The 26,125-nt window shown below is 45.4% G+C and overlaps 1 protein-coding gene across 3 annotated transcripts in view; it reads right to left on the bottom strand.

Annotated features, from left to right (window-relative positions):
* The window catches only part of LOC141052533 (uncharacterized), a 169,753-nt gene that overhangs the window by 127,159 nt on the left and 16,469 nt on the right, over positions 1 to 26,125 (bottom strand). For 2 of the 3 annotated variants that reach the window (XM_073549787.1, XM_073549786.1), the window contains exons 2-3: positions 6,051 to 6,164; positions 2,274 to 2,324 (exon numbers count right to left, since the gene is read on the bottom strand). In XM_073549787.1, coding sequence (XP_073405888.1) covers positions 2,274 to 2,324; positions 6,051 to 6,164 — 165 coding nt within the window. The remainder of the gene's footprint in view (positions 1 to 2,273; positions 2,325 to 6,050; positions 6,165 to 26,125) is intronic. The other variant, XM_073549788.1, reaches the window with a different exon arrangement.

Here is a 26,125-nt window from a genome sequence, read left to right as displayed (position 1 = left end):
CTCCCCGGCTCAGCATCCCGCTGCCTGCCCGTAAATCTGAAGATGACTTCTGTTGCAGCTCCATCTCTCGCCGCCATTGCCACTCTAGGCGGCCGATGCCCCGACACCCGCAGCATCTCATACCGTTGGTTGGGCAGCACTCGAATGGCGTCAGACAGCCGCAGCCAAGTTTTTCTTTTGTGCCACTCCCTCTGTGAGGTGGGGTGTCGGCAGGCCTCTCCACCCACCTGTCAGGGTCCAATATAGGGAAGCGTCGATCTCCAGGCACATACTGCTTCTTTTTGGGGTACGTTGGAGGGGGTCCCAGTCCATTCTGAACAACTGCAAACACCCGGACCTCTCCTCTGCGCTGAAGCAATACCGTCATACTGCACAGTACCTGGTACCGCCCCGGATCCTCTGCTGGCCACACAGATCCGACACAGCGCTCCCAATTCATATTCCACAGGTAAGTCATTTGTAATCCACAGGTGTTTATAATCCATGCAGCATAGTCCAAGTCCTTTTCCATTACTTGAGGCAGGTCTGCCGCAGAAGATGAGGTATTAGCGGCGGCCATCCTGCCGACTACGCCAAATGTAGAGTCGGTGGTGGGGTGCCGAGCTGGGGGGGTGGTCCTACTTTTATACCGCGCAGAGATGACAACAGAGACACGATGGAGGCAGATTCTGGGTGCAACAGGTCCAAGTTTATTTCTTCACTTGCCGTCCGACTGACGGCACACCTCGCGGCCCTCCATTTCCAGAGCCGCTTCTCACACCGTACACTGGAGACGTGTCTGCACACACCGTCCCCTCCTTTACTGTCGACGCTCCTGACAGTTCCGTCACTGTGGCCGCCTTAGGCCAATTAACCAACAGCGCTTCTACTGCTCAGTCGTCGTGTCACATACGGTGTCTTACACCCAGTACCTCGTCTCAACTGCGGTCCTTTCCTGTCAGGACCACCCCCCTGACATTCTCTCTCCTCAGTCCCCCTGGTCTGGATTCTCCTCAGAGTGCACAGACTGTCGTAGTCCTCCTGTCACTTGAGCTCCCCCTGGGGACTGGAATCTTCTGGAACCCTCCCTCAGAATTTATAACTTCCCCGGTTCCTTGAAACTGTCACTAACTGTCACCACACCCCCCATGACCAACGGTTTCTAAAGCCCTAAGCTGCTGTAAAGTCCTTTGCTCACACTCCACCCTGCCATCTAATGGTCATCCCAAGGTACTGCACGTCCACTACACTTTTCTAGTTGTTTCCCCACTGTAATCACTGTCTCCTACCTACACTGTGCAAACCTATCTTTCTTCACTCTGACTAGTCCGTCCGTCCGTCAGGTCACCTTCCCTACAGCAGTGTGCAGAGTCATATCACCAAGGTAACGGCAGCACACACCATCCAATACCCTCATTTTCCTGTGGTGTAATTGGGCACAGATGATGCACACTTTTGCTACAACTACCAACCCTGGCCACGATACATTAGCAACAAAGGAGAGCACTAAGTTTGGACCAGTGGCACATCCCTGCAACCATGCCATTGATCTTAACTGTCAATCTTCATGAGTGCACCAGACTCTGAAAAGCAGGAAGTCTGGTGTCATGGAGTAGTGCACTCATGAAGAAAAGAAGTTGAGAATGGTGGCTCAGTGGTTAGCACTGCTGTCTTGCAGCGCTGGGGTCCTGGGTTTAAATCCCTCCAAGGACAACATCTGCAAAGAGCTTGTATGTTCTCCCTGTGTTTGTGTGGGTTTCCTCCCCCCACACTCCAAAGACATACTAATATGGAATCTAGATTATGAGCCACCAATTGTGAAAGTGTCAATAATGTCTGTAAAGCATTTTGGAATTAGTGGCACTATATTAGTGAGTAAAATAAATAAATAAAAACCCATTAAGGATATGCTCACACCGAGGTTTTTAGTAGATTTTGGGGCAGCAACTGAACAAAAACTTTTAGATTTTCTTCAAAAACTGAGTTTCCTCTCATTTTCTGCTCCAAAAAGTCAGTAAAAAGACTTAGTGTACACATAACCTTAAAAGCTTAAAAGTGGACTGCCCATAGGTAAGCATAACATTCCTTTTGGTGCATAATCATAATTGCTAGGTCAGCAATAAATATTTTAGTACAGCTGGAGACTGTGTTTGGCATTGAGTTATTAAAAAGCATTGAAAAATGACACATATAAATGATAACTCAGATGCCATAAAATGCCATCGGTATGTTGCCCCTTTCACCAAAATATGCTAGATATTTTTTAGCAGATGATATAATTTTCGCAAACTTACTGTGAGTAGGCTTCTCTCTGGGTAAAGCGGTGGTTACTTTGTGACCTAGCACTACAAATGTATAAAAGAAAACCGACTAAAATTCCATTTTAAGGACAGTCCCCAATCTACACACCAGTGAGAATCAGTGTGGCCATCCTGACTTTGAGGCATCACCCAGTGCTTAAAATCTGATAACACTGATTAGCAGAGAACACTATGTCAGTATGGGTGTACAAGAACAGCTAATATTACTTTATGATTTAAAACCTCTGAAAGAGAAAGAGCTGCTGTGAGACCAGCATCAGTGACTAGCAGTGACGTCATTGAAGTCACCGCAAGTCACAAACTGCATTTCCATCCGGGCCAATAAACTGCAGTCTCACAGTGCAGTGATGAGCTCAGTGAGTTCATCACAGTTAAACGTGAGATATTTGGTGAACTCACTGAGCTCAGCGCTACACTGTGAGACTTTTTCTCAGGGTGCTAGCGGTGATCTCACTGAGGTCACCGCAGTTCCCAGCTGGGAATGCAGCCTCATAATAATAAAGTAACTTGGCACTCAACTGAATTGTCCTTTTTAAGTGAAGTTTTTATTTATGAGCAGTCCTACAAAAAGACGTTTCGGCCTACACTTGGCCTTCGTCAGTCCGACTGCTGTCTATATAGTTTGAACAAATGTATGTCCACGAGCAAAATAATTTTTTTGTAAGTTTCTGCTTCCAAATATGGTGTAGGCATATAGCAGGCTTCCAGTTACCCTTATGGTGTGTTGTGCAGGTGTGAAATGAAAGGAACTGTCAATTTGGTGGCGGAAGCCAAAAGCTTTGGATACTTCACCAGAATCAATTGTGTTCTCAATGATGAGCTATATGTGAGTATCCTACGGGACGAGTTACTTTTTACACTCGAGTACTATGGGTATGAAAAGGATGACATAGTGTTCCAGCAGGACAATGACCCGAAGCATACTTCAAGATTGTTGAAGAAATGGTTCAATGACAATGAAGTAGAGGTGATGGATTGGCCCCCACAGGCCCTAGACCTTAACCTAATCGAAACACTTGTGGGTAGAGTTGAAAAGAAAGTTGTATACACACCCAAGTGAGTCGAGCATTCACATAGAAAAAATGGTTATCCAGCTCACGCAAAAACTGAAGTCCTCCGGTAGTGCAGGGACATGAGAGCCTGTATCGGCAGCAGGAAATGAAGACAACTTGGTAGAGAAGGTGCCCAGCAACAGGTCCGGAGAGGTCATGTTAGTGAAAAATGCATATCCCTGGGAATGCACCAGACTGACACATTTTGAACTACTTTTCTTAGTCATAGTATGGTACCATGGTTCAAAACGCATCAGTCTGGTGCATTCCCAAGGATATGCATTTTTACTGACATGACAAAAAAAATATGATTTTTCTTTAATTTTTAATCATTTTTTGAAAAAAATAGCTGTTTTTAACACTTACCTTTCCAGATCTGCTGCAGGACATCTTCTCTACCAAGTGAGTCTAGCAGTATGCACCAAATTTTGGAACGTGTAGAAGAAATCAGGGATTAGATTTCGGTAAAGATATACTTGAATTTGACCAAGAGCATATCCAGAAGGATTCAGGTAGTGTTAAAAGACAAAGGCGGATTTACAAAATATTAACAAAATAATAATAACTAAAATTTTGGTTTTTAGAAGCAAAACTGTAACAATGCAGAAGCATGACTAGAATCTGAATAACTAATCATAGTTACAAATCAAGTTTATGTTGGAGTTAGCCAAGATGATTGTCTATACTCCTAAATGGACACTATGTAACTTTATTTAGGCAATGTATAGCAACATTACTGTGTTTCTATATAAGATGAGAAGTGGATTCATAGATAGCACTCCTTCCAGGTAAAATTCAAACATATTTATTTAGTCCATAATTTAAGAGAAAAAACACTTAAAAACAACCTGATGCATTTCTGCTGCAGTGTGTACCCTTAGTCATAGGATGTCAGCAATAAAATACAAAGAAACATATATAAGGAAAATAATCCAATCACAGAACAGCCATTATTAACATATCAAATACAACAGATAGAAACAAAGTGATGAAAAGCCACAAGTGCAGCATACCATTAATAAATATATAACAGATCATTCTTAAAGTTCATCCCATTAGGGAACTTGGTGTTCAAACGCAGGAACCAATAGGCCTCCCTCATCATTAAAGTTCTTTTCCAGTCCCTTCCTCTGACCGGAAAGTCTACCCTTTCCAGCCCAAAAAACGCAAAGTGTGAAAGATCACCTTTGTGAGTGCAGACAATGTTTTGCTGCTCCAGAATAGGAGCTGTTCTTGCAAATGATGTTGGATATATGTTCTGCAATTCTTTTTTGAGCTTGTGGATGGTGCAGTCAATATAGCTGACTTGGCAATGCAAACATCTAATAAAATACACTACATGATTGGTGTCACAGTTGATAAAGGACGTAATAGTGTGGTTAATTGTAGATGAAATAGAAAATAATTTAGTTCTGTTAAGGGCATATTTCCAAACATTGCACCTGTTTTCCCCACATTTGTAAAGGCCTTTGTTAGATAGCCAGGTGGAAGTAGAGCTGTGAAGTTTTAAAAGGCTGGGGTATAACATGTTGCCTAGGGTGTGTCCTCTTTTGGCAACCTTGCTTGGTGATAACAACCAAGGTAACATCTTGGCTGGTGACAGGTAAGTACTTGCAAATAATGTTACTGATTTGGTAGAACTGGGGGCTATAGGGTGGTTCTATATAGTGGTATATTTGTGTGCTGTATTGCAGTATTGACCTTATATTGGGCCATTGTTTGGGAAAGGCTTTCCTATTCATATCACATGCATTTTTATGGGAAATGGTTTGAGCATGATAAGTGAAAAGTTTGGACAGTTTGCAGTGCTATGCTATGTGTGTTACACATTACTACTGTCTAGGGCACTGGTTATAGCAATATATCATTTGCGTAGAAGTGGCAAAATGTGGCGGAATGTGATAAAAGTGCTGGAATGGCGATAAACCATAGATGAGTCATGGATGGAAGGAGTGTTTGTGGTGTTCTAGGCCAAATTATAAAAGGAAAGTAAATGATTACGATCATCAAGAGCATTAATGATGAGTCACTGATATCTACCATTACCACTCACTGGATGTCTTAGACTTAGTACAATAGTTTAGGTTAATGATCGGTATGCTAGTATCATCACTATTAAGATGTAATAGTAATGCTCAATATGGTGGCACTATTGCTTCTCTATGTTTGGCATTATGTAGTGGTATTATTTGACCTGAAACAGTATTGCGCTATTATTGGTAATATTGGTCTTTCAGTTAATCTTGATTTCCACCAACTTCAGGAAGGATCATATTTGTGATAGAGAGCAAAGGAAATGGGGTGAGGGGGATCATGATCAGCTGTGCTTTCAAATACCAAGGATGAAATTCAGTCCCAGCTCAGTCCTGCTGGCATTTACTATCCAATCACCAAACATGTTTGTTTATTCGACAGGTGATCACTGGCATGGCAGATAATTTGGAACGATCTTTCTTAAAAACACTACAGTAATTTGCCCAAATCTACTCATCTACATGCAGCATTAGACTGTGTAAAAACATTGCAGAGGTGTTCCATTTTTCCACAATCGTGTTAAAAACACCTTGCTTAAATGCTATTTTCAAAAATCAAGGGGACAATGGTACAGTTCTAGCAAGATTGATGGAAATTACTGCACCATGGTCGCAATGTGTGAACGCGGTCTTGCTCTTAACTTATGACGTATTTAGTTTCCTACTGTCAGCCGTAGAAACAGGAAATGCAGTTGTAATGCTCTCCGCCTTTGGATCCACTGTTGATGAAGAGACTAATGACCCTTGTGAGAAATCTGACACTTCAAGGAAAAGAAGACCTAGTGAAAGATAAAACACAACTGGTCAATTTCACAGAAATATCACTAAAATAAAAAAAATCGCCCAATTTTAAAATAATGGCTGAAGAAGTGCTTTTCCTTGCCTCGGCCTTAAGCACATGGTGACTTTTCCCAGGCAAAGCTGCTTCAGTAAAACACTGGTTGACATTTACCTTACGTGGTATTGTAGCCTTCGCTTTATCTTGTAAAATACAGGGAATGGTAAGAAAACTGTCAGAGATCGGCGCCGGGCAAAACAGGCAAGTAGTTAGCAACAACCTGACCAAGTTCTTAGCCCCATGAGAAAAAATAAGCAAAGTCCTGGATAACCCCATTAGTAAAATGTAAAATACAGTTTTTTATATTAATCATTGCAATGGATCTGTAAAAATTGAATGCTATACAGATAGTAACCATATGTGATTGTTTTTTTTTTTGCACCCCCACTGATTTATAATGGGTTAATCTGATCAGAAATATGGATCAAAATATTACATGCTGCAATTTATTACATGCAGGTCATTAGTCCGAGTGTAGAAACCGTCATGTAAACTACCGCGCTGACTTGCATTGGTCAGTGTCCTTTCCATACACTATTCATTTTGCATACGTACAAATCAATGAACTTTTGGTGCATTTTTGATATTGTAGAATTTCTGCACCTATTAAAATTAGGTTATACCCATTTTTTTTCATTGGGTTTTTGTGTGCATTTTTTAACATGCGTTTTTATCTCGCTTTTGATGCTGCGTTTTTGGTCTGTTGTGTCATGCTTTAAATCAAGCTGCTTTGTGTTTGATAGTTTTCGTTTTTTTACTTTGACAAAACTTTCTTGATATACTGTACATACAGTAGGTGCCGACTCCATGCTTTTTTTGTGTGCTTCCGCCGCAGAAATGCATTAAACACATGTGTGTATTTTTTGTAATGTAAGTCTATGGGGGAAAACTCAGCATACCAGCAAGAAATTTACATACGGCAAATATATAAAACGCACCGCAGGTCAGTTTATGCAGCGTTAAAAAGAAGCACAGTGGGCGTGTGATTCCTATAAGTCCTATCCACTTTACTAGAAATGTAAGATGCATTTTTTACATAGGAAAACCACTCAGCATCAAAAACGCACCAAAAGCTCATCGTGGGGATGTAGTATAATCTGACCTTAATCTTGTAATACTTTTATCTGAGTGGTGTGAAAATGACAACGCAAATCTAAATATTTGGAATTTCTCCAGAACAACGACTTTGTATGGATAGGTTTCATAAAATGAATATCTTAGTTAACTGTGTGTATGTATCATAGTGGAAGTCATAGACATAAGAGTATGTGTTCCACTTGCAGTGCTGAAACTGATCAGTTACTTGTGGAGGAAAATCTTTGAAAATCCCATCATGGAACTGCTCTTCACATCCTAATGAAAGATGCTGATTTCCTTTAGGATGTGAAAAGGCTCTTCCACTCTGGTTTGGTTTTAACTCATGTAAATACTGCATCCAGTAATAACTGTAGCATTTAAGGGTTTGTGCAAATGGAGTTTTTTGAGGAGTATTTTGGAGCTGGATTTCTAACCCCCCATCCGGATGGTGCCTGCTTCCTGAGTGGAATCCTGCAGCCAGCCAGGGGCTGCGGGAGGAAGTAGGCTGCAATGCAGGCAAACTATTCGAGTTATTTGGTAATATGAGGGAGATTTTGTCACATTTGGAGCAGTCATCTGTTCTGGAGAACATGATATCCCCAACTTCGATTTGGGTAGCAGATCATGTTAGCCCGGCAGGGATAGGTAGTATTGGTGGTAGCGTTTGCACGGGAAATGAGTCAGTACAGGGAGGGGTGTCAGTTCAAACAGAAGTAAAAACATATGCATTTAAGCTGGAAGACAGAGCAAAAGGGGAAAAATGCAAATGTTTTGAGGGTCCGTTGGGAGTACATTTAAAAAAGATGGTAAAGAAAAAAATTTGGAAGGACGAATACGTGGAGATATTTTCCCTGCTGCCAATTTAGAAACTTAATCTTTACAAGGGTAAAAGAGGAAGAGGAAAAGCGTAGATGGCGCCTTATAACTAGATATGAGTGAACTTGTTTGGAAAATGTTCGCTAATCTCAGATTCGGCACAAACATAGCTCATCCGGACTCCGAACATGTTTCCTAAAAATCGTCAAAAGTTGGCCAAAATTTGCTAAATGACTGAATTCACTAAGCGCGCTTTCAGATGTCAGTATTTCCAGATTTCAAGTAGAAGCACAGGCCGCAAAACGTCCCGCACATGTGCATACTGATGACACACGAATGACGTTCCTCTGTCACACCAGTGTGACACGTACTCATCCCTAGGAATCAGTGGAAACGTTTGCGTTGTTTCCCCGTCACCGGGTGCCACGGTGCAGACAGCTCATATCATGGTCCCCTGCTCGCGCTGCGATCAACGCCAGTAGGGGACAATGCTGAGAGTTGCATTCAACTGTTAAGAGCGAGAGCAGGCGGCAGCTGATGGGAGTATTCATCAGCTGCTGGCTGCGCTATAAATGAATAATAAAAAAAATATAAAAATGATGTGGGATTCCCCTTTATTTTTGATAACCAGACAGGCAAAACAGGCAGCTGCGGTCTGCAACCCTCAGCTTCTGCAAGGCAGGTTGCCAAGAATGGAGGGGTCCCCACACAGTATTTTTTTATAATTTAATTAAGCAATTTAAAAAAAATGGTGTGGAGTCCCCCCATTTTTGATAACCAGCCAAGCTAAAGTAGATAGCTAGGGGCTGGTATTCCCAGGTTGGTAAGGTATCCTGGAAATTGGCCCTCACAACCTAAAACCAGCAGCCCACAGTGCCCCAGAAAATCTGCATCTATTAGATGAGCCAATTCTGGTGCTTTGCCCAGCTCTTCCAACTTGCCCTGTGGCAAGTCGGGTTCATGTTTGTGGGGTTGATGTCACCTTTGTATTGTCTGGTGACTTTAAGCCCATGGGTTAGTAATGGAGAGGAGTCTATAAGACACCGATCCTGTTAGGATTGGCGGAATGAGCAGTGGTAGCATATGCTGCTTAGTGTCTCTGCTGGTTGGCAAGCTGTACAGTCACATCATGCAATAATGCAGCCTACCATCTAGATGTAACAGAGCTAGACCCGTTGTGGAAAAAATAGATTATTTTCTTCTCTGCAGACTGGTGAGGAATATTGTTGATTATTTTAATTCTTTTACAGGTGATATTGGCTTCTGTGGACTGGCGATGACTTAAGTATGGTTTAATTTAGAGATTCAAAAAAGAAGCCTGTGTCATTCTTTCAACTAAAGGACTTTATTCTGGGTCTATATTTTTTTATACAACATGACAATAGGGTTAGTAATGGGTGCATCTTATAGACGCCTTTCCATTACTAAACTCTGGGCTTGATGTCACCTGACAATGCAAAAGGTGACATCAACCCCACCCAACTATCAGCCTACTTGCCACCGTACCAGGGCAAGTCAGAAGAGCCCAGGCTAAGTGCCAGATTTGGAGCATCTTATGGATGTTACTTTTCTGGGGTGTCTGAGAACTGATGCTTTTAGTCTAGGCTATTAATATCAGCCCACAACTGTCCATGGCCCCTTCCTAGGCTATTAATATCAGCCCACAATTGTCTATCTAGTCTTTGCTGGTTATTAAATATACCAGAAAAGGCTAAATATACAGCTGTGAGCTGATATTAATTGACTGGGAGCCTTTATGAATATTGTCTGTTTCCCAAAATATTAACATCAGCCCCTAGCAGTTGGCTTCTCTCTGCTGACTATGAAAATTAATGGGGCACCACCACACATTTTCAATTTTTTTTTAATTTTCAAAAAGAACAGTAAGATTACCTGAGTTCATAGCAGCTGTTTCTCATGCTTTGCAATGCCAGTACCTGACTGATGAATGGGGCAAGTCAAGAACTCAGCACTTAGGCATTCAAAAGTCCAGCACTGGAGCTACTGTGAGACCTGGTGGCTTGATCTCAGGTAATCTTTAAGGTTAACAGAGTTCACAGTCACCGGGTCTCCCAGTGGCTGCGAGGCCAGGAAACCTCATATGAAACTTTTAGGGACATTTTAAGGTTACTGAAGTTTCCAGCTGTTGGAACACTGAAGGCAGTAACTAAGTTTACCTTGGGTGTATATTTTACTGTACTAGTAAATAAATTAAAAAAAATAAATTAAAGACAGAGTAGGGTCCCTTTTAATTTTCATAAACAGCTGAGGGAAAGCCAACAGTTGGGTCTGATGTTAATATTCTGGGAAAGAGACAATATTCATAAAGGTTCCCAGGGTAATAATATCAGCTCTCATTTGTAAACTTAGACTTTCCTGGTTATTAAAATGGGGGACTCCCCAAAAAAAATTACATGGGGTTCCAATGCATTGCAGAGAATTGGATCAGCATCTAACATGCAGGGAGGAGGCGTCAGCTTGTGTTCTCAGCATGAGCTGACAGGCCGCCGTCCCTGGGTGACCCTGTGGTCATCTTTTGACCCGGAATCACCATGAAGACCATCAGCATGATGTATAAGGTACATACTGTATATATGTATGGAGATATACATAAATTCAATATTTATAGTGATTTGGGGGAACGTAGCTACCGTGCAACAGTATATATACAGCGCATGTCAGGAAGCGGTTAAGCTTTGGGGACAGAAGGACATGACTGAGGAATTCATGGTCAGTCAGGCATTAAAGGGTTGTAGAAAGGGTCAGTTAAAAAAGGATAAACAATATCTGGTGTAATTTGATGTTTTGGAAAGACTTGATGGGCAGTTGGTTTTTGTTTGCATTTCAAGATCTGAGAGAGTTCTCAACTGCAGCAGGTTGCGTTTGGCGCAGGTCGGCGCACCGTCAAAAGGACGCATGCGCCGCCAAACGCATGCTGCGCACGGCCTGCGCCCCCTGTGATAAAGATAGGGGACGCAGGGCGCATGAAGCGTCATGCGCCGGTGGGCGGAGCTACCGGCGGGGCGTGGCAGGGGCGGGGCTTAGGCTAGTTTCACACTTGCTTTTTTTTGCAGCGCGTTTACAACTGCTGCGTTTTTTTCAAGCATTTTTATGAGCATGCATGAAAAAAATGCAGCGTTTTTATGCGTTTGTAAGCGTTTTTAGTGCGTTTTTACCGCGTTTGCGTTTTTTTCCAACATTAGGTGGCCCCTCACACTAACCCAAACCAAGACTTTACTAACCCTAACCCTGACCCTAACCCTAACCCAAACCCTAACCCTAACCAACCCTAACCCTAATCCTAACCCTGACCCTAACCCTTAACCAAACCATACTTAACCCTAACCCAAACCCTAAACCCTAACTAACCCTAACCCTAACCCTAACCCTGACCCTAACCCTGACCCTAACCCTGACTCTAACCCTTAACCAAACCATACTTAACCCTAACCCTAACCCTGACCCTAACCCTTAACCAAACCATACTTAACCCTAACCCTGACCCTAACCCTAACCCTAACCCTAACCCTGACCCTAACCCTTAACCAAACCATACTTAACCCTAACCCTGACCCTAACCCTAACCCTAACCCTGACCCTAACCCTTAACCAAACCATACTTAACCCTAACCCTGACCCTAACCCTAACCCTGACCCTAACCCTTAACCAAACCATACTTAACCCTAACCCTAACCCTGACCCTGACCCTAACCCTAAACCCCTTTAACTAACCCTAACTCTAACCCAAACCCCTAAATTCCATGGTTAAAAAAAAAAAACGCTTGTGCAAAAAAACGCATACATAAGCATGCCAATGCGCACATATGCGCACCCATAGGCTATAATGGCCATTTTTAGCGCAAAACGTGCGCATATGTGCGCATGCGCTTTTTTGCAGGGCCAAAAAATGCAACATGCTGCGTCTGGAAAATACCAACGCATACCCAAAAAAAACGCAGCGCATGAAAATCGCATACATGCGCATGGCAGCGCGCAGGTATGCGCACCCATGTTAAATATAGGGGAAAAAACGCATGCGCAGGTTAGCGTTTTTTTCCAGCGCTAAAAAACGCAAATGTGAAACCAGCCTAAGTTGGGCTCGGATTCTTCTTGTTTTGCTTCTCATTCTTTTTGTATAGGTGCGCCGACTGAGGCAGCAAACAGAAGCCTTAGGCTACTTTCACACATCAGGTTTTCGGCGTCAGGCGCGATCCGGCGTCGTGCCGGAACGCCGGATCCGGCAAATGTTTCGTAAAACCGGATGTGATGGATCCGGTTTTCTGCCGGATCCGTCTTTTTCTTGACAGACAAAACCGGGTCCGTCTCATCCGGTGCATCCGTTTTTCTATCCATTTTTCGACGGATTACGCCGGATCCGGTTTTTAAAATTGACCCTTGTGGCCTTCCGAACGGGATTGGCTACTGGAAAACTATATATAGCATGTTCCTACAGCCCTTCTTTGACAGGTTGTAGAGGAGAAAGTGCAGGTTGGAGAGAAGAGCAAGTTACTGGCGAAGATGGATGTTGTCATTGGAAATATTTTGAAGAATTTGGCGGATTTTATAGCAGAGGCAAATCGTTTGAGGGTGATTGTTCTGGAGAAGGAGAGAGCGAGACAGCAGCGCATCAGGCATCGTAGACGACGTTTGTGGATCCACCCCATCACAGCCAAGAGAATGACGCGTGGGGTCTATTCTACACTCTGCATGGACCTTCGACGAAACCCGGATACATTTTTTGGATATGTTAGGATGAAAATGGAGAATTTTGATTACTTGGTGGAGCGCGTTGCACACCTCATAAGAAAAGCGGACACCTATTGCCGCTTCTCTGTTTCACCCGCAGAGCGTCTGATGGTGACTTTAAGGTAAGCCACATTTATTGGATATGCTCGCATCAGAGCACACTTTCACTGCAATCTTGTTGGTGGTAGTTTGTATCTCCAAGTGTTATAGCTCAGTTTTGGTATGTAATGCTGTGATATAAAACTAATTTATTGTTTTTTAATTCCCCACAGATTTCTTGCAACTGGAGAATCCCTTTCGTCACTGCATTTCCAGTACAGACTCGGGATTTCCACCATATCTGGAATTGTGAAGTACACATGCCGTGCACTGTGGGACTCCTTAGCTGAAGAGTTTTTACCAGAGCCCACAACAGAGAGGTGGATTGAAATTGCTGACAAGTTTCAACAGATATGTCAGTTTCCAAACTGCTTGGGCGCTGTGGACGGGAAACATATCCGCATTGTAAAGCCAGCTGGATCGGGATCGGAATATTTCAATTACAAGAAATATTTTTCAATTGTCCTCATGGCCATCGCTGACACAGAATACAAATTTATTGCGGTTGATATTGGGGCCTATGGCCGCTCCAATGACTCTCAAGTTTTCAAACTGTCTGCCATGGGGCGTAAACTGTATGGAAACACCTTCCAGTTCCCACCACCTAGACCGCTGCCGCAAACATCTGGTCCACCTATGCCATTTGTCTGTGTAGGGGATGAAGCCTTCCAGTTGTCAGAACACCTTTTGAAACCGTACTCTAGCAGAGGATTGACAAGACCAAAACGCATTTTTAATTACCGCCTCACAAGAGCAAGAAGAATGGTTGAATGTACCTTTGGTATTCTGACAGCCAAATGGCGGGTCCTATTGACTGCGATCAACCTCAAGACAGAAACTGTGGACGAGGTGATCAAAGCGTGCGTGGTACTCCACAATTTTGTTATCTGCAAGGAACCCATTTCCATTGAGGACACCTCTGAAGAAACCACCTTGCAAGATTACCATGACATTACCACTAGAAGTTCTGAGACGGTTTCAGTAATGAGGGACAATTTTGCACTATACTTTATGTCACCTCAAGGCAGAGTACACTGGCAGGATGACAGAGTGTGAAAGATTTGTGCCCAACCAAACTTGTGTACCTTCTGTACCAACAGTATATACCTTTGCCAACCAAAGTTGGCTATTTTGTCATGGTCTCTATTTTTAGCTTTAGGCCACAGGTGTGTACCTGGTTGTGTTTTATGCAAAGTATTTCACCTTTTAACAAAAGTTGTGTACATTGTTAGGAAATCACCAACAATAAACACAACTTTTTAGGTGAAATACTTTGCTTCAAACACAACCAGGAACACAACTGTGGCAAAAAGCTAAAATTTACCCACAGTTATATACCTAGTTTTGAATACCATTTCACCTTTTAAATACCCTGTATTTAACCTTTTTCGCCGCAGAAAGAAATGACAGACAACCAGTGTAAAATAATTTAACTTTTATTGAAAAATGTTTTTTTTAGTAAACTTTTTTAAAATTTTAATAAACTTGTTTGAAACTATAAAACTGAAACCATAAAACTGGTCATTTTTATTTAAATACACACATTGTAAATCTGTGTAGTGTGTGGTGGAAATACTGCTGTAGGGGCTGCGGGACACTTCGACACTGGGAGTGTGGAGAGAGGACTGGGATCGTGGTGGGGAAGGAACAGTTAGAGGTGAAGGTGTGGAAAAAACTACAGAATGGGTGGACATGTGGGAAGCAGAAGAGGTGGTGGGTGGTGGAGTGGAGGGTTGGGCAGGGACTGTAGGAGCAGATGATGTTGATGGCAAGTTGTATGGGGAAGTAGTTTGGTACGGGGCAGGTTGCTGGAAGTGGGGAGATGTCTGGTACGGGGCAGGTTGCTGGAAGTGGGGAGATGTCTGGTACGGGGCAGGTTGCTGGAAGTGGGGAGATGTCTGGTACGGGGCAGGTTGCTGGAAGTGGGGAGATGTCTGGTACTGGGGAGTTTGCAGGTACTGGGGAGTTTGCAGGTACTGGGGAGTTTGCAGGTACTGGGGAGTTTGCTGGTGCTGGGGAGGTTGCTGGTGCTGGGGAGGTTGCTGGTGCTGGGGAGGTTGCTGGTGCTGGGGAGGTTGCTGGTGCTGGGGAGGTTGCTGGTGCTGGGGAGGTTGCTGGTGCTGGGGAGGTTGCTGGTGCTGGGGAGGTGGATGGTGCTGGGGAGGTGGATGGTGCTGGGGAGGTGGATGGTATGTAATAGGAGGGGGAGGATGGAAAGTGGCTGGAGGGGGTGTAGATGTAATAGGAGGGGGAGGATGGAAAGTGGCTGGAGGGGGTGTAGATGTAATAGGAGGGGGAGGATGGAAAGTGGCTGGAGAGGGTGCAGGTGGAGGAACTACTGTGGTGGGAGGAGGAGGTTGGGAGGTAACTTGCTGGAGAGCAGCGTGGCATGAATGCATTACATGCATCTGCTGGGCAGGAGAGAGCGTTTCCATGCGCTCCACAACAGACCTGAAAAAGGTGTGGTTTGGCGAAGATCTTGCTTCTGAATGCATGGTTTGCAGAAGTGTCTTCACCTCCAGAATGCTGGAGTTGATCTGCTGATAGCCTGCGGAGATTTGCTCTGACAAGACTTTTAGACAGTTCTGGAAAGATGCATTCAGATGCAAGAACTCTGGCGCATAAGTCTTTTCCTGACCCCTCTGCCGCTGCCGCCCAGTACCCGCAGGTGTACTAGAGGTGGCAGGGGCAGAAGGGTGGGGTAAAGGGAAAGCGATCTCCTCACCAGCAGCTTCATGTAATGTAGGCGGCCACGATGCTCTTGTGCTGGTGGATGGGACAGATGGGTCGAATGTGTGGGAAGGCTGGGAAGGTGCAGATGTACCGGGGCGGTCGAATTGTCCCTCGGTGCCGGTCTCCTCAGGGATCGCCTCAGAAGGGTCCAATCGTGCAGGCTCCCGAGTGCTGCTCACCGTGCTGTGGAATAAAGAGAAAAAAAAAAAAAACAATTAAAATACTGACATGGTATGGCCCTGGCTGAAAAAAAAAATTTACATCTAACATTTTTTTTCACATGTGGTGTGTAATATTTACCTTCTAGTGACCATTGTTTCCCGGAGGAATGACAGGGCTTCTGCGTACTTGTACTTGCTCCTGCGTCCTCCAGATCCACTCGGGGCCCGCATCTCTTTATTGAACTCCTTCTTGAAACGATCCCTCACAGACCGCCACCGATTCACAATTCTGTTCCCTGAAACGAGAAAGGACAAAGTGGTTAGTATACAACATCAGTGTTTCCCAAACTCCAGTCCTCATGGTCCCCAGGGGTCATGTTTTCAGGATTTCCATAGTAAATAGAAATCCTGAACACATGATCCGTGGGGACCACGAGGACTGGAGTTCGGGAAACACTGGTTTACATCAAGCAACCGGTACTGTATATACTTACGCTCTTTAATCTGGTCCCGAACATCGAGGTCCTCCCAGCGGCCCACAAGGAGCGAACAGATTTCCTCCCAGAGTCGTCGGGTAACGATAAGGTCAGCGTGGCGGCGGTCAGCCATATTCCAGAGCGGCTCCCTTTCTCTGACGAGATCGATGAGGTGGTCCACATCGAGTCCTCCATCCTCACCGTCAGAGTCGGGAGCACGCTGTGAAGGCTGTTAAAGAAAAAGACAAAAATAACATAATTAGCCTCCACAAAAGAAATGAAATAAAAAGTGCAAAAAAACAAAGCAAAAATATTTATACTTACACGCTGTTGACCGCCGCGTTGGTGTCGCCGACGACCCTGGGAGGCACTGCTAGGACCTCTTGGCCGAGCACCAGATTGGGAAGACTAGAGAAGAAAACAAAAAATGTTATGTCTTTGGATGTAGGCATTTGTTTGCTGTGTGTGGTCTGCAGAACATTGTTTTCTATGTGTTGTGTGTAGTGTGATGTTGTGTTTCTGCGTTTGATGCAAAAAACTTACCAATTGTGAGCCCACTCCAGGTGTCTGTCCACCCCTTCCTTCTTCTTCTGGGAGCTCCTCTTCATCTTGGGAATCCTGTTTTGAAATAAAAGGCAATGAATAGACATATATTACAGAGATGATGGATTTTAGAAATAAAAACTTACCGTCAAACGCTGACGATGCGAGGGAGGGCTCCCAGAAGATGATGTGCTGTCTTCCTGGTGGCCACACTCCATGCCTGTGGGTGGTGTTCCAGCTGCTGCCATTGCTGCTGCTGCTGCTGCATCTATTGGGCGGCTGTTGAATAAAGAGAAACAAAGGGCCAATGAATATCTTGATATTCAATAGCCCTAGTTTGGAGGAATGGGGGATTTGATAATTACCGTCTCTCATCTGCTGCTGGCCTCCCCTCCTCAGCATGTTCCATTTGCTGCTCCATTTGGGGTGGTGGTGGTGCTGATGGGGCTGCAGTGGTCTCCTGCCTTCTCCTGCTTCGCTTGGTTGCTTTCTTGGGTGGCATGTTGGGTGTGGCTGTGGGTCCCACTGTCTTGCTTTTATATATGTCTTGTGGGCAGAGCTACTGAGCATGCTCAGACCAAAGAAACCGGATCCGGCCGCCGGATACGGCTGTCGCCGGATCCGGCGCATTGCGGCGCTCATAGGCTTTCATTGTATGAAAAAGCCGGACACGCCGGATCCGGCGTGTCCGGCTTTTTCGCCGGAGACAAAAAACGTTACAGTAGCCGTTTTTTCCAGACGCCGGATCGCGACACATTGCCGGATCCGGCGCAAACCGGATGAAACGCATGGCCATACGGCGCGATCCGGCGCAAATGCAAGTCAATGGGGGGGAAACCGGATCCGGCATTGCATTTCGCCGGATCCGGTTTCTGTCAAAAGCGCCGGATCGCGCCTGACGGCGAAAACCTGATGTGTGAAAGAGGCCTTAGACCAGAGGAAATATAGCGGATAGGGAGGTGGAGCACTCTACGTTATAAGTTATGTATTAGTCGCTAAAATATTGCAGTTGTAGCTGTTGTAAGGTTAGGCATTGCTGATTTGTTGGTACTTAAGTGTATTTCTTTGGTTTTCTATTGCATTGCAGATGGAGGTCAATGTTTAGTCTGGCAAATTTAAACATTGTTATGTGCATTGGGCAACCCACTGTGCTGATATCAGACGAGAAGGAATGCAGCTGATTTTTCATCGAGATGCCCTGATTATTTGATGGCTTGGATTCAAAGGTATGGTGTGGAATAGGGTTTTACATGAACTAGATATGGCAGCGAGTTTAGATTGGATGCCTGACATTTTCTTCTGCACGTAGCAGGCAATGATTTGAGTGTAAGATCAATTAGGAAAGTCATTAGGAACATTTATTTTGACCTCTTGAGGTTCTTGTTGGCTTCTCCAAAAACAGTAGTAGTCTGGTCTGACAACAGTTATAGTCTGGTCAGACATAATGCCAAGAACAACTTGGCATGTATAAAGATGCAAAAAAGGAATTAATAGGGCAAGTGTAAAACTGAATAAAGCCATTTCAGGTTCTGTAGCCCGTAATGAGAGGGTTAGCATACAGCATCACGACTTGGAAACGGGTGAAGGAATTTTTTGTAAAAACTATCACGTGCATCTGAATGCAATTGGAATCAACTTTTGGGCACTCTCCATCCAGAAAGTGATGGAGCGTGCTCAGGAGTTGGTTGGGGGAGCATGTACTTGAGGTTTCAGAGTACATTTGCGATGGTGGGGGGGGGTTCAAGGTGTTGATAGAATTTATTATGGGGGGAATTTATATGGATGGTTGCCTTCAGGATGGAATTATGATCGGCTGCACTGGCACTTAGTGGGGCTCTGGACAAGGGTGTAACCTGGAAGTCAGTAGTGGAGTTCTTTTACCAATGATGGTGGTGTGGTGCCCTAGAGCTGGGGGACACAGCTGAGGGTACAAATAATTTTATTGGCAAACACTTTGTTTTACAGATGCAGATCTTGTAGCTTCAAGGACCTCCCCCAATGTTCAGTAATATAAATTTGGTTATTGCTATTGTTTGTTAATAAATGGCTGCTGTGGCCAAATATACCTAAAATAATTATCCTTTGAATTATTAAAAGTTAAAATGCACAGGGGCTGGGGGAGGAAATTAATAATGAGATATAGCAGAATAACCAACTCAGTTTACTGGGATATAGCGTATTGGAATAAAAATTAACTTTTAATAAATGTCTTTACAATTATAATGACTGACTTAAAGTTCAAGTGCAAGGAGAAACAAACAAGTATAGTGGTACACACACAAATACATACTGGTCTGTTTAATGAGACCCGGAGGACCCTCAACAAGGACATCAATACCCTAGACGTACAGCAACGTCTAGCATATTGCTGTCCTTGGATACCAGCATGTTATCTCGCTTTTAGGGCTCATACCCGGTGCGAGAAATACGGACGAGTGCAATCCGATAAGAAAAAAAAAATCGGATTGTGCTTGGACCAATGTTATTCAATGGGTGACATCTCATCTGCGATTTTTTTTCTCAGCTGAAATCGGACTGAGAAAAAAAAAATCACAGCATGCTGCGTATTGTTGCTTATCTCAGACGAGACTAGCTAATACAAGTCAATGGGTGTGAGAAAAAAAAAAAATCAAACAGCACTCGCACCATGAGAGTGCTGTCTGATTATTACACACTGGTGTCCTTTGAAAAGCAGGCAATTAATGTGTGGCTACTGTAAAATCACACTGACAGCTTACAAAACAGTAGATATATATACATAGAAAACATATACTGTATATATCTATATATAAAAGTCAGTGACACAATCTCATATATATATATATATATCTCAGTGCAAACAGTGAGAGAACATGGAATGCAGTGGAGAACCGGAGGCAGAGAAGGGGTTAACAAAGGTTTACTGTACAGGAAGTTAAACAAGGAATACTCCACACAGGGAGGCAAGACTAACAGCATCAACTACGGTTATCAAGCACAACCACAATGCCCGATAGAAAGATATGCAAAAAACGGGGTAACTTATCGCTTGCAGTCCTTGCAGGGGAAAGGCTTGAAAATCTCCCGACAGCATCGCAAATCGTGAACAAAGTCTCTGGCTCTATTACAGAGGAACGAGAAGCACTGTCTTCCAATGATGCTGATGGATCCAGTCATCTGTGTGGATTCCTCAGTGATGGCGCCGAACACGAGCCATGTGCCCGCTCACAGACCTCGGTAGTGAACGGTCCTCTGGGATAGTCTCTAGGAATGCAGCAAGTCAGATTATCAGTCACCACAGGCAGGACTGGACTGTCCACAAGAACAGGGTCAGACGATAACTCAATAGCGTCAAAGTCAATTGTGGGGTGAACACTCTGTGGGAAGGATGGCGTGGAGTTGTCAGCTGAAGTAGCAGAGAGGGAGTCAACCTTCTCTTGTTGCTTTCCTGCCAAGTCTCTCTCATTCTGATGTTCAGTCCTCTTTTTACTCCCCATGCCCCCTGCTGTCCAGCGTGAAGGTCCTTCTCTCCTAGAATAACCCTCCCCCCAGCAGCAGTGGTGACAGCCCTGATAGTTCCGGCCTTAAAGGGCACCAGAAACTGCTGACTCTGTCTCGGCTCATCTTCTTACACCCCCCTCTCTTTTCACTCGCCTTTCCACAGGCGAAGCATTCTGAACATTATAGAGCTGCTTGACTGTTCCAGCAGTTTGCCGTCAAATAAACTGGCCCTGATTGTAATGATTGGGGGGTTCTTCAGCCACTGTCCTTTCACAGCGATGCAGATTGGAAGGAATAGTGGAGTCTTCTAGTGGAGGAAAAATTGGATATTCATCTGCCGCAATGTTTTCTCCCGGGGTCCCAGGGCCCCGACCAACAGACGTATTTTCAGATGGTTGCTCAGGACTTTCTTCTTCGTCATCCTCTACAGTCACAGGATGCATCTCTTCAGGAACCTCAGAGGTTTCTTCCCTTTGTATGGGGTCCTAGGAGAGGCATGGCATGAGCATACTTCTGTGGACCACTTTGGTGGGCGCATCCTCTTCCCCTTCTGGGTAGATCTCGTTCACAGGTCCTTCGGTACCGACCTGACGCTTCATTCTGTATGGCCTACTCTCCCACTGGTTTTCCAGCTTGTCACCGGGACACTTCTAATTGGTGCACATGTGTGGGCGTGAGTTCAGACAGTTCAGCGTGCATCTGTTCCAGAATGCGCCGACCCTCTTGGATGTATTGAGGTTCGGCCGTCAGGGAAGTAGTGACTTTTACCAACCATGAGTCCTCCGGATTTAATGTCAGCTGTATGACCTGGGGCGGAATGACTTCTTCAGGCATGCCCACTATCCGCGCGACTTCAACTCTGACTGGGACGACGATCTACTGGTCTGTTAAATTCAAGCAGCATACAAGCACCGTACCTCCTCATACCACGGCCAACGTTTGGGCCACCAAGAGCCCTGCAGGCAGTTGTTCCACTACCAAAGGTTCCATTTGGACTTCCACCCCCTCCAGCTGGGCATGTGGCCGGACGGGCAGGGTTAGTACAGTCATTCCGGGTGGTAGGATGAGTTGAGTTGTGGCCGGTACTACCACTTTTCCTAACGTTTCCCTTTGACTAGAGACCTCCTGCACCCGGGCTGTGCAGATTAATTGTTGAAACACCCACCGCTTGGGGGTGTGCAGGCTCCACTGGTTTAAAGACAAGTGGGATGGCTCATCAATCAACAGTTTTCTGAATTCTTTCAAGATATTCATCCCCAGTGTAGCAATATGATCACGGCCAGCCTCTCCCTGGGACAGCACGATACCCCTCCACCCAAGATCCTTCCAGCACAAGGAGACCTGCATCCACACCACTCCTGCGACTGGGATGGGCAGGTGATTTGCCATTGTCAGTTTTACTACTGGGCCCCACTTGGGCCGGAGAGTCTCTGGGAAGTGCAGATGGAAATACGCTTCCAGCATTGTGGTCACTTGAGACCCAGTATCCACCAGGCAGTGCACGGCCCGGCCATCAAACTCAGCCCAGACCAGCAGGCATGTAGACACCAAATTTGTGGGACTTTCACTACTCCTCCCTTTCCATTCTGGCTCTGGGCGATGCCCTCCAGGCTTGGAGCCTTCTAGTTTAATGGCTGGTGTGGACGAGAGCCGACCCATCGCGGACATTTCCTAGCCATGTGTCCTATCTCTCCACAGTTATAACAAGCAAAGAACCTCTGTCATTGGACCTTACGGGCCTCATTCCGGACATTGTCTTCATCTTGGCTTCCGGCGGCGCACTGGACAGCCTCAACTCTCTTTCATCTGAGCCAGCTCCCCTTGAATATTCAACAGTTATTTCCTCATCTCTTCAACCCATTGGGGTTCAGCTATTGAATGTACTGCTGCTTCACCACTCTGGACCTTCCCTACCAGGACTGTCACTCCCTGTTCTTGTTCACGTGAGCAGGCCTCTCTCCCTATGTCAGCAAAAGTGATGCGAGGGTCTATCCGCACTCGCTCTCTCAGGGTCTGCTTGGTCAGGGCGTCTCACAGGCCAGTCACCAACAAGTCACGCAATACGACATCGGTCGGCGCTAACCCCATCCCGTCTTTTCTGACAATAGCAGGGTGCAGTTCTTGTAGGGCATTCATACATTTTGTAACCATCTCCCCCTCTCTTTGCATATGGCTTAACAGGCACGTTCTAAGTTCCCCTTCATCAGTGGGGTCCCCATGAGTCACCTCCAGGATTTGGAGCACTTTAGTAATTGTATCACAGTCTCGGGGGGTACGCAGCATTACGGAGTCTCGAGCCTCCCCATCTAAAGCCATAATGGCCACCTCGGCCTCTAATGAAGGGGTCATAGGGTGCATCCCCATCATACCCCTCATACGTTCTATCCCTATCCACAACATAGTATTAGACCCCGTAAATTTCGGCAAGTTACTCAGCATGGCCCACAGAGAGATACTGGTTCTGGGCCCAGCCGCCTGTTCTGCCACCTCTGTGCTATCAGACTGCATCCTGCCGACTACACCAAAATTTAAACAGTGAGAGATCGTTGAATGCAGTGGAGAGCTGAAGGCAGAGAAGGGTTTAACAAGGGTTTACTGTACAGGAAGTTAAACAAGGAATATTCCACTCAGGGAGGCAAGACTAACAGCACCAACTATGGTTATTAAGCACAACCACAATGCATGATAGAAAGATATGCAAAAAACGGGGTAACTTATCGCTTGCAGTCCTAGCAGGGGAAAGGCTGGAAAATCTCCCGATGGCGTCGCAAATCATGAACAAAGTCTCTGGCTCTACTACAGAGGAACGAGAAGCATTGTCTTCCAATGATGCTGGATCCTGGCTGGCTTGAGTACGCTAGGTTGAAGAAACAGTCCTCTGTGTGGATTCTTCAGTGCTGGCGCAGAACGCGAGCCGTGTGTCCGCTCACAGACCGTGGTAGTGAACGGTCCTCTGGGACAGTCTCTAGGAACGCAGCAAGTCAGATTATCAGTCACCACAGGCAGGACTGGACTGTCCACAAGAACAGGGTCAGACGATAACTCAATAGCATCAAAGTCAATTGTGGGGTCAACACTCTGTGGGAAGGGTGGAGTGGAGTTGTCATCTGGAGCAGCGGAGAGGGAGTCAACCTTCTCTAGTCGCTTTGCCGCCAAGTCCCTCTCATTGCCTCGCTCAGTCCTCTTTATACTCCCCGCCTCCCCTGCTGTTCACATGAAGGTTAGAGTTGAGCGACTTTTGGTTTTTTAGGGTCGCGTTTCGTTTCGTGAAACCCGACTTTTCCAAAAGTCGGGTCGAGCAAGATCGTCCGATTATAGGGAAAAGTCGGGGTCGTCCCGAAACACGACACCCAATGTAAGTCAATGGGGAATAAAAGTCGGCAGTGAGAGGAGGACAGGAAACACACCAACAGTGCCCATTTGAATGCCAAAAGCATCAATTCTTCTTACTTAAGCTTGTCAACCTTAATTAACTTCATAATACAAGTTACGCACTGAAAAATGGGGGTTATTTGGCTACAGACTGTGGGGGGGGGAGGGCTGGCTCCAGGTTTTCATGTGCCCTGGGCGAAAGAGCTCCCCTTTAACACATACCACAACTCATCATGCTCCGATACGGCAGAGAAATAGCGGTATAGTACAATGAAAAATACCTCACTTTTTACATCTCATGACGAGGCCCATCTATTTCTCCATACAGAATCATTGGTCCCATATAATGTTTGAAACAGTATATGATCAGCTCCACATAATGCTACAGTATATGTTGGTCCCCATGGATGAAGCTCTACTGTCTTATGGGCCCAAATAATGCTCCAAACATAATGGGCCCCATTTCTAATGCTCTAGTGTATAATGGGCCCTGTAAATGCTGCTCCAGTGTCTGATGTCCACCTTTGGAATGTTCCAGTGTATGGTGGGCCCCATCTATCATTCTCAGACGGTGTTAGGCCCAGTATGGATTGCACGTGATTGCACAAAGGTTAGAAAGGGTACCGTATCCCCAGATAACATGTATGGATAGCGTACACATTCAAAATATATGTCTCAGGAGGCAGGCTCAGACGGTGTTAGGCCCAGTATGGATTGCACGTGATTGCACAAAGGTTAGAAAGGGTACCGTATCCCCGGATAACATGTATGGATAGCGTACACATTCAAAATATATGTCTCAGGAGGCAGGCTCAGACGGTGTTAGGCCCAGTATGGATTACACGTGATTGCACAAAGGTTAGAAAGGGTACCGTATCCCCGGATAACATGTATGGATAGCGTACACATTCAAAATATATGTCTCAGGAGGCAGGCTCAGACGGTGTTAGGCCCAGTATGGATTGCACGTGATTGCACAAAGGTTAGAAAGGGTACCGTATCCCCAGATAACATGTATGGATAGCGTACACATTCAAAATATATGTCTATACATCAGGAGGCAGGCTCAGACGGTGTTAGGCCCAGTATGGATTGCACGTGATTGCACAAAGGTTAGAAAGGGTACCGTATCCCCGGATAACATGTATGGATAGCGTACACATTCAAAATATATGTCTCAGGAGGCAGGCTCAGACGGTGTTAGGCCCAGTATGGATTGCATGTGATTGCACAAAGGTTAGAAAGGGTACCGTATCCCCGGATAACATGTATGGATAGCGTACACATTCAAAATATATGTCTCAGGAGGCAGGCTCAGACGGTGTTAGGCCCAGTATGGATTGCATGTGATTGCACAAAGGTTAGAAAGGGTACCGTATCCCCGGATAACATGTATGGATAGCGTACACATTCAAAATATATGTCTATACATCAGGAGGCAGGCTCAGATGGTGTCAGGCACAGTATGGATTTGACGGCCCAGATTACACAGCGGAGGAGCAGGGAGATGTAAAGATTGCAAATGCTGGGGCCCTGCCCAAGCAAGGGGGGCCCACTCGTGGGCGTCGGTACTGGCACTGGGCCCCTCATAGTACAGCGGTGTGTCTGACGGCGGGTGTGCACCACCACCGTCAGAGACACTTGATTGCACTATGAGGGACCCTGTGCCAGTGCCTGCACCCAAGAGTCGGCCTACCCACCTGTCCAGGGCAACGGCACTCGCACGGTGTCGTGCGCTAGGTGGTGACCCCGGCCATGGGGGGGGAGGCAGCACAGTTAGGGAGTTTTAGAAAGTGGCATATGTTGATGTTGGACATTCAGCTGATGCAAAAGGCGAAATAGGTGAAGTACCAGGAAGAGGTGGACCAAAGCAAGCCATTTTTCTGTCACCCCATGTGTCATCAGGGGAAGGTGGGACAAAATCCTTGGAAACCCATGCGTGGTTCATTTTAATGAAGGTTAGATCATCCACATTTTGGGTTGACAGACGGGTCCTTTTTTCTGTCAGGATTGATCCAGCTGCACTGAAGACTCTTTCCGATAGCACACTTGCAGCTGGGCAAGCGAGCTCCTGTAAGGCATATTGGGCCAATTCAGGCCAGGTGTCCAGTTTAGCGGCCCAATAGTCAAAGGGGAATGACCTGTGTGGGAGAACATCGATATGGGAGGAAAAGTAGTTTGGAACCATAGTTGACAACTGCTGTCTCCTGTCACTTTCCATCGATGCAGTATTACCAGTTGTGTGAGCGGTATTTGAAAAATCAGTCCACAACATTGTCATGAAACCCCTGTCTCCAACGCCACTTCTGCTTGGTGCACCACGAACACCTCTGCCAAGCTGCCCCCGGCCCGTACGGCTCGTGTGAGAAACATCACCGCTGCTGTGTGCTGGGAATGC

The sequence above is a fragment of the Dendrobates tinctorius genome, unplaced genomic scaffold (genome assembly GCF_039654945.1).
Source record: "Dendrobates tinctorius isolate UK_male_01 unplaced genomic scaffold, ASM3965494v1 ptg000161l, whole genome shotgun sequence".
NCBI lineage: Eukaryota > Metazoa > Chordata > Amphibia > Anura > Dendrobatidae > Dendrobates > Dendrobates tinctorius.
The sequence above is the reverse complement of the archived record's forward strand: the minus strand, read 5'-3'. Positions and strand labels throughout refer to the sequence as shown.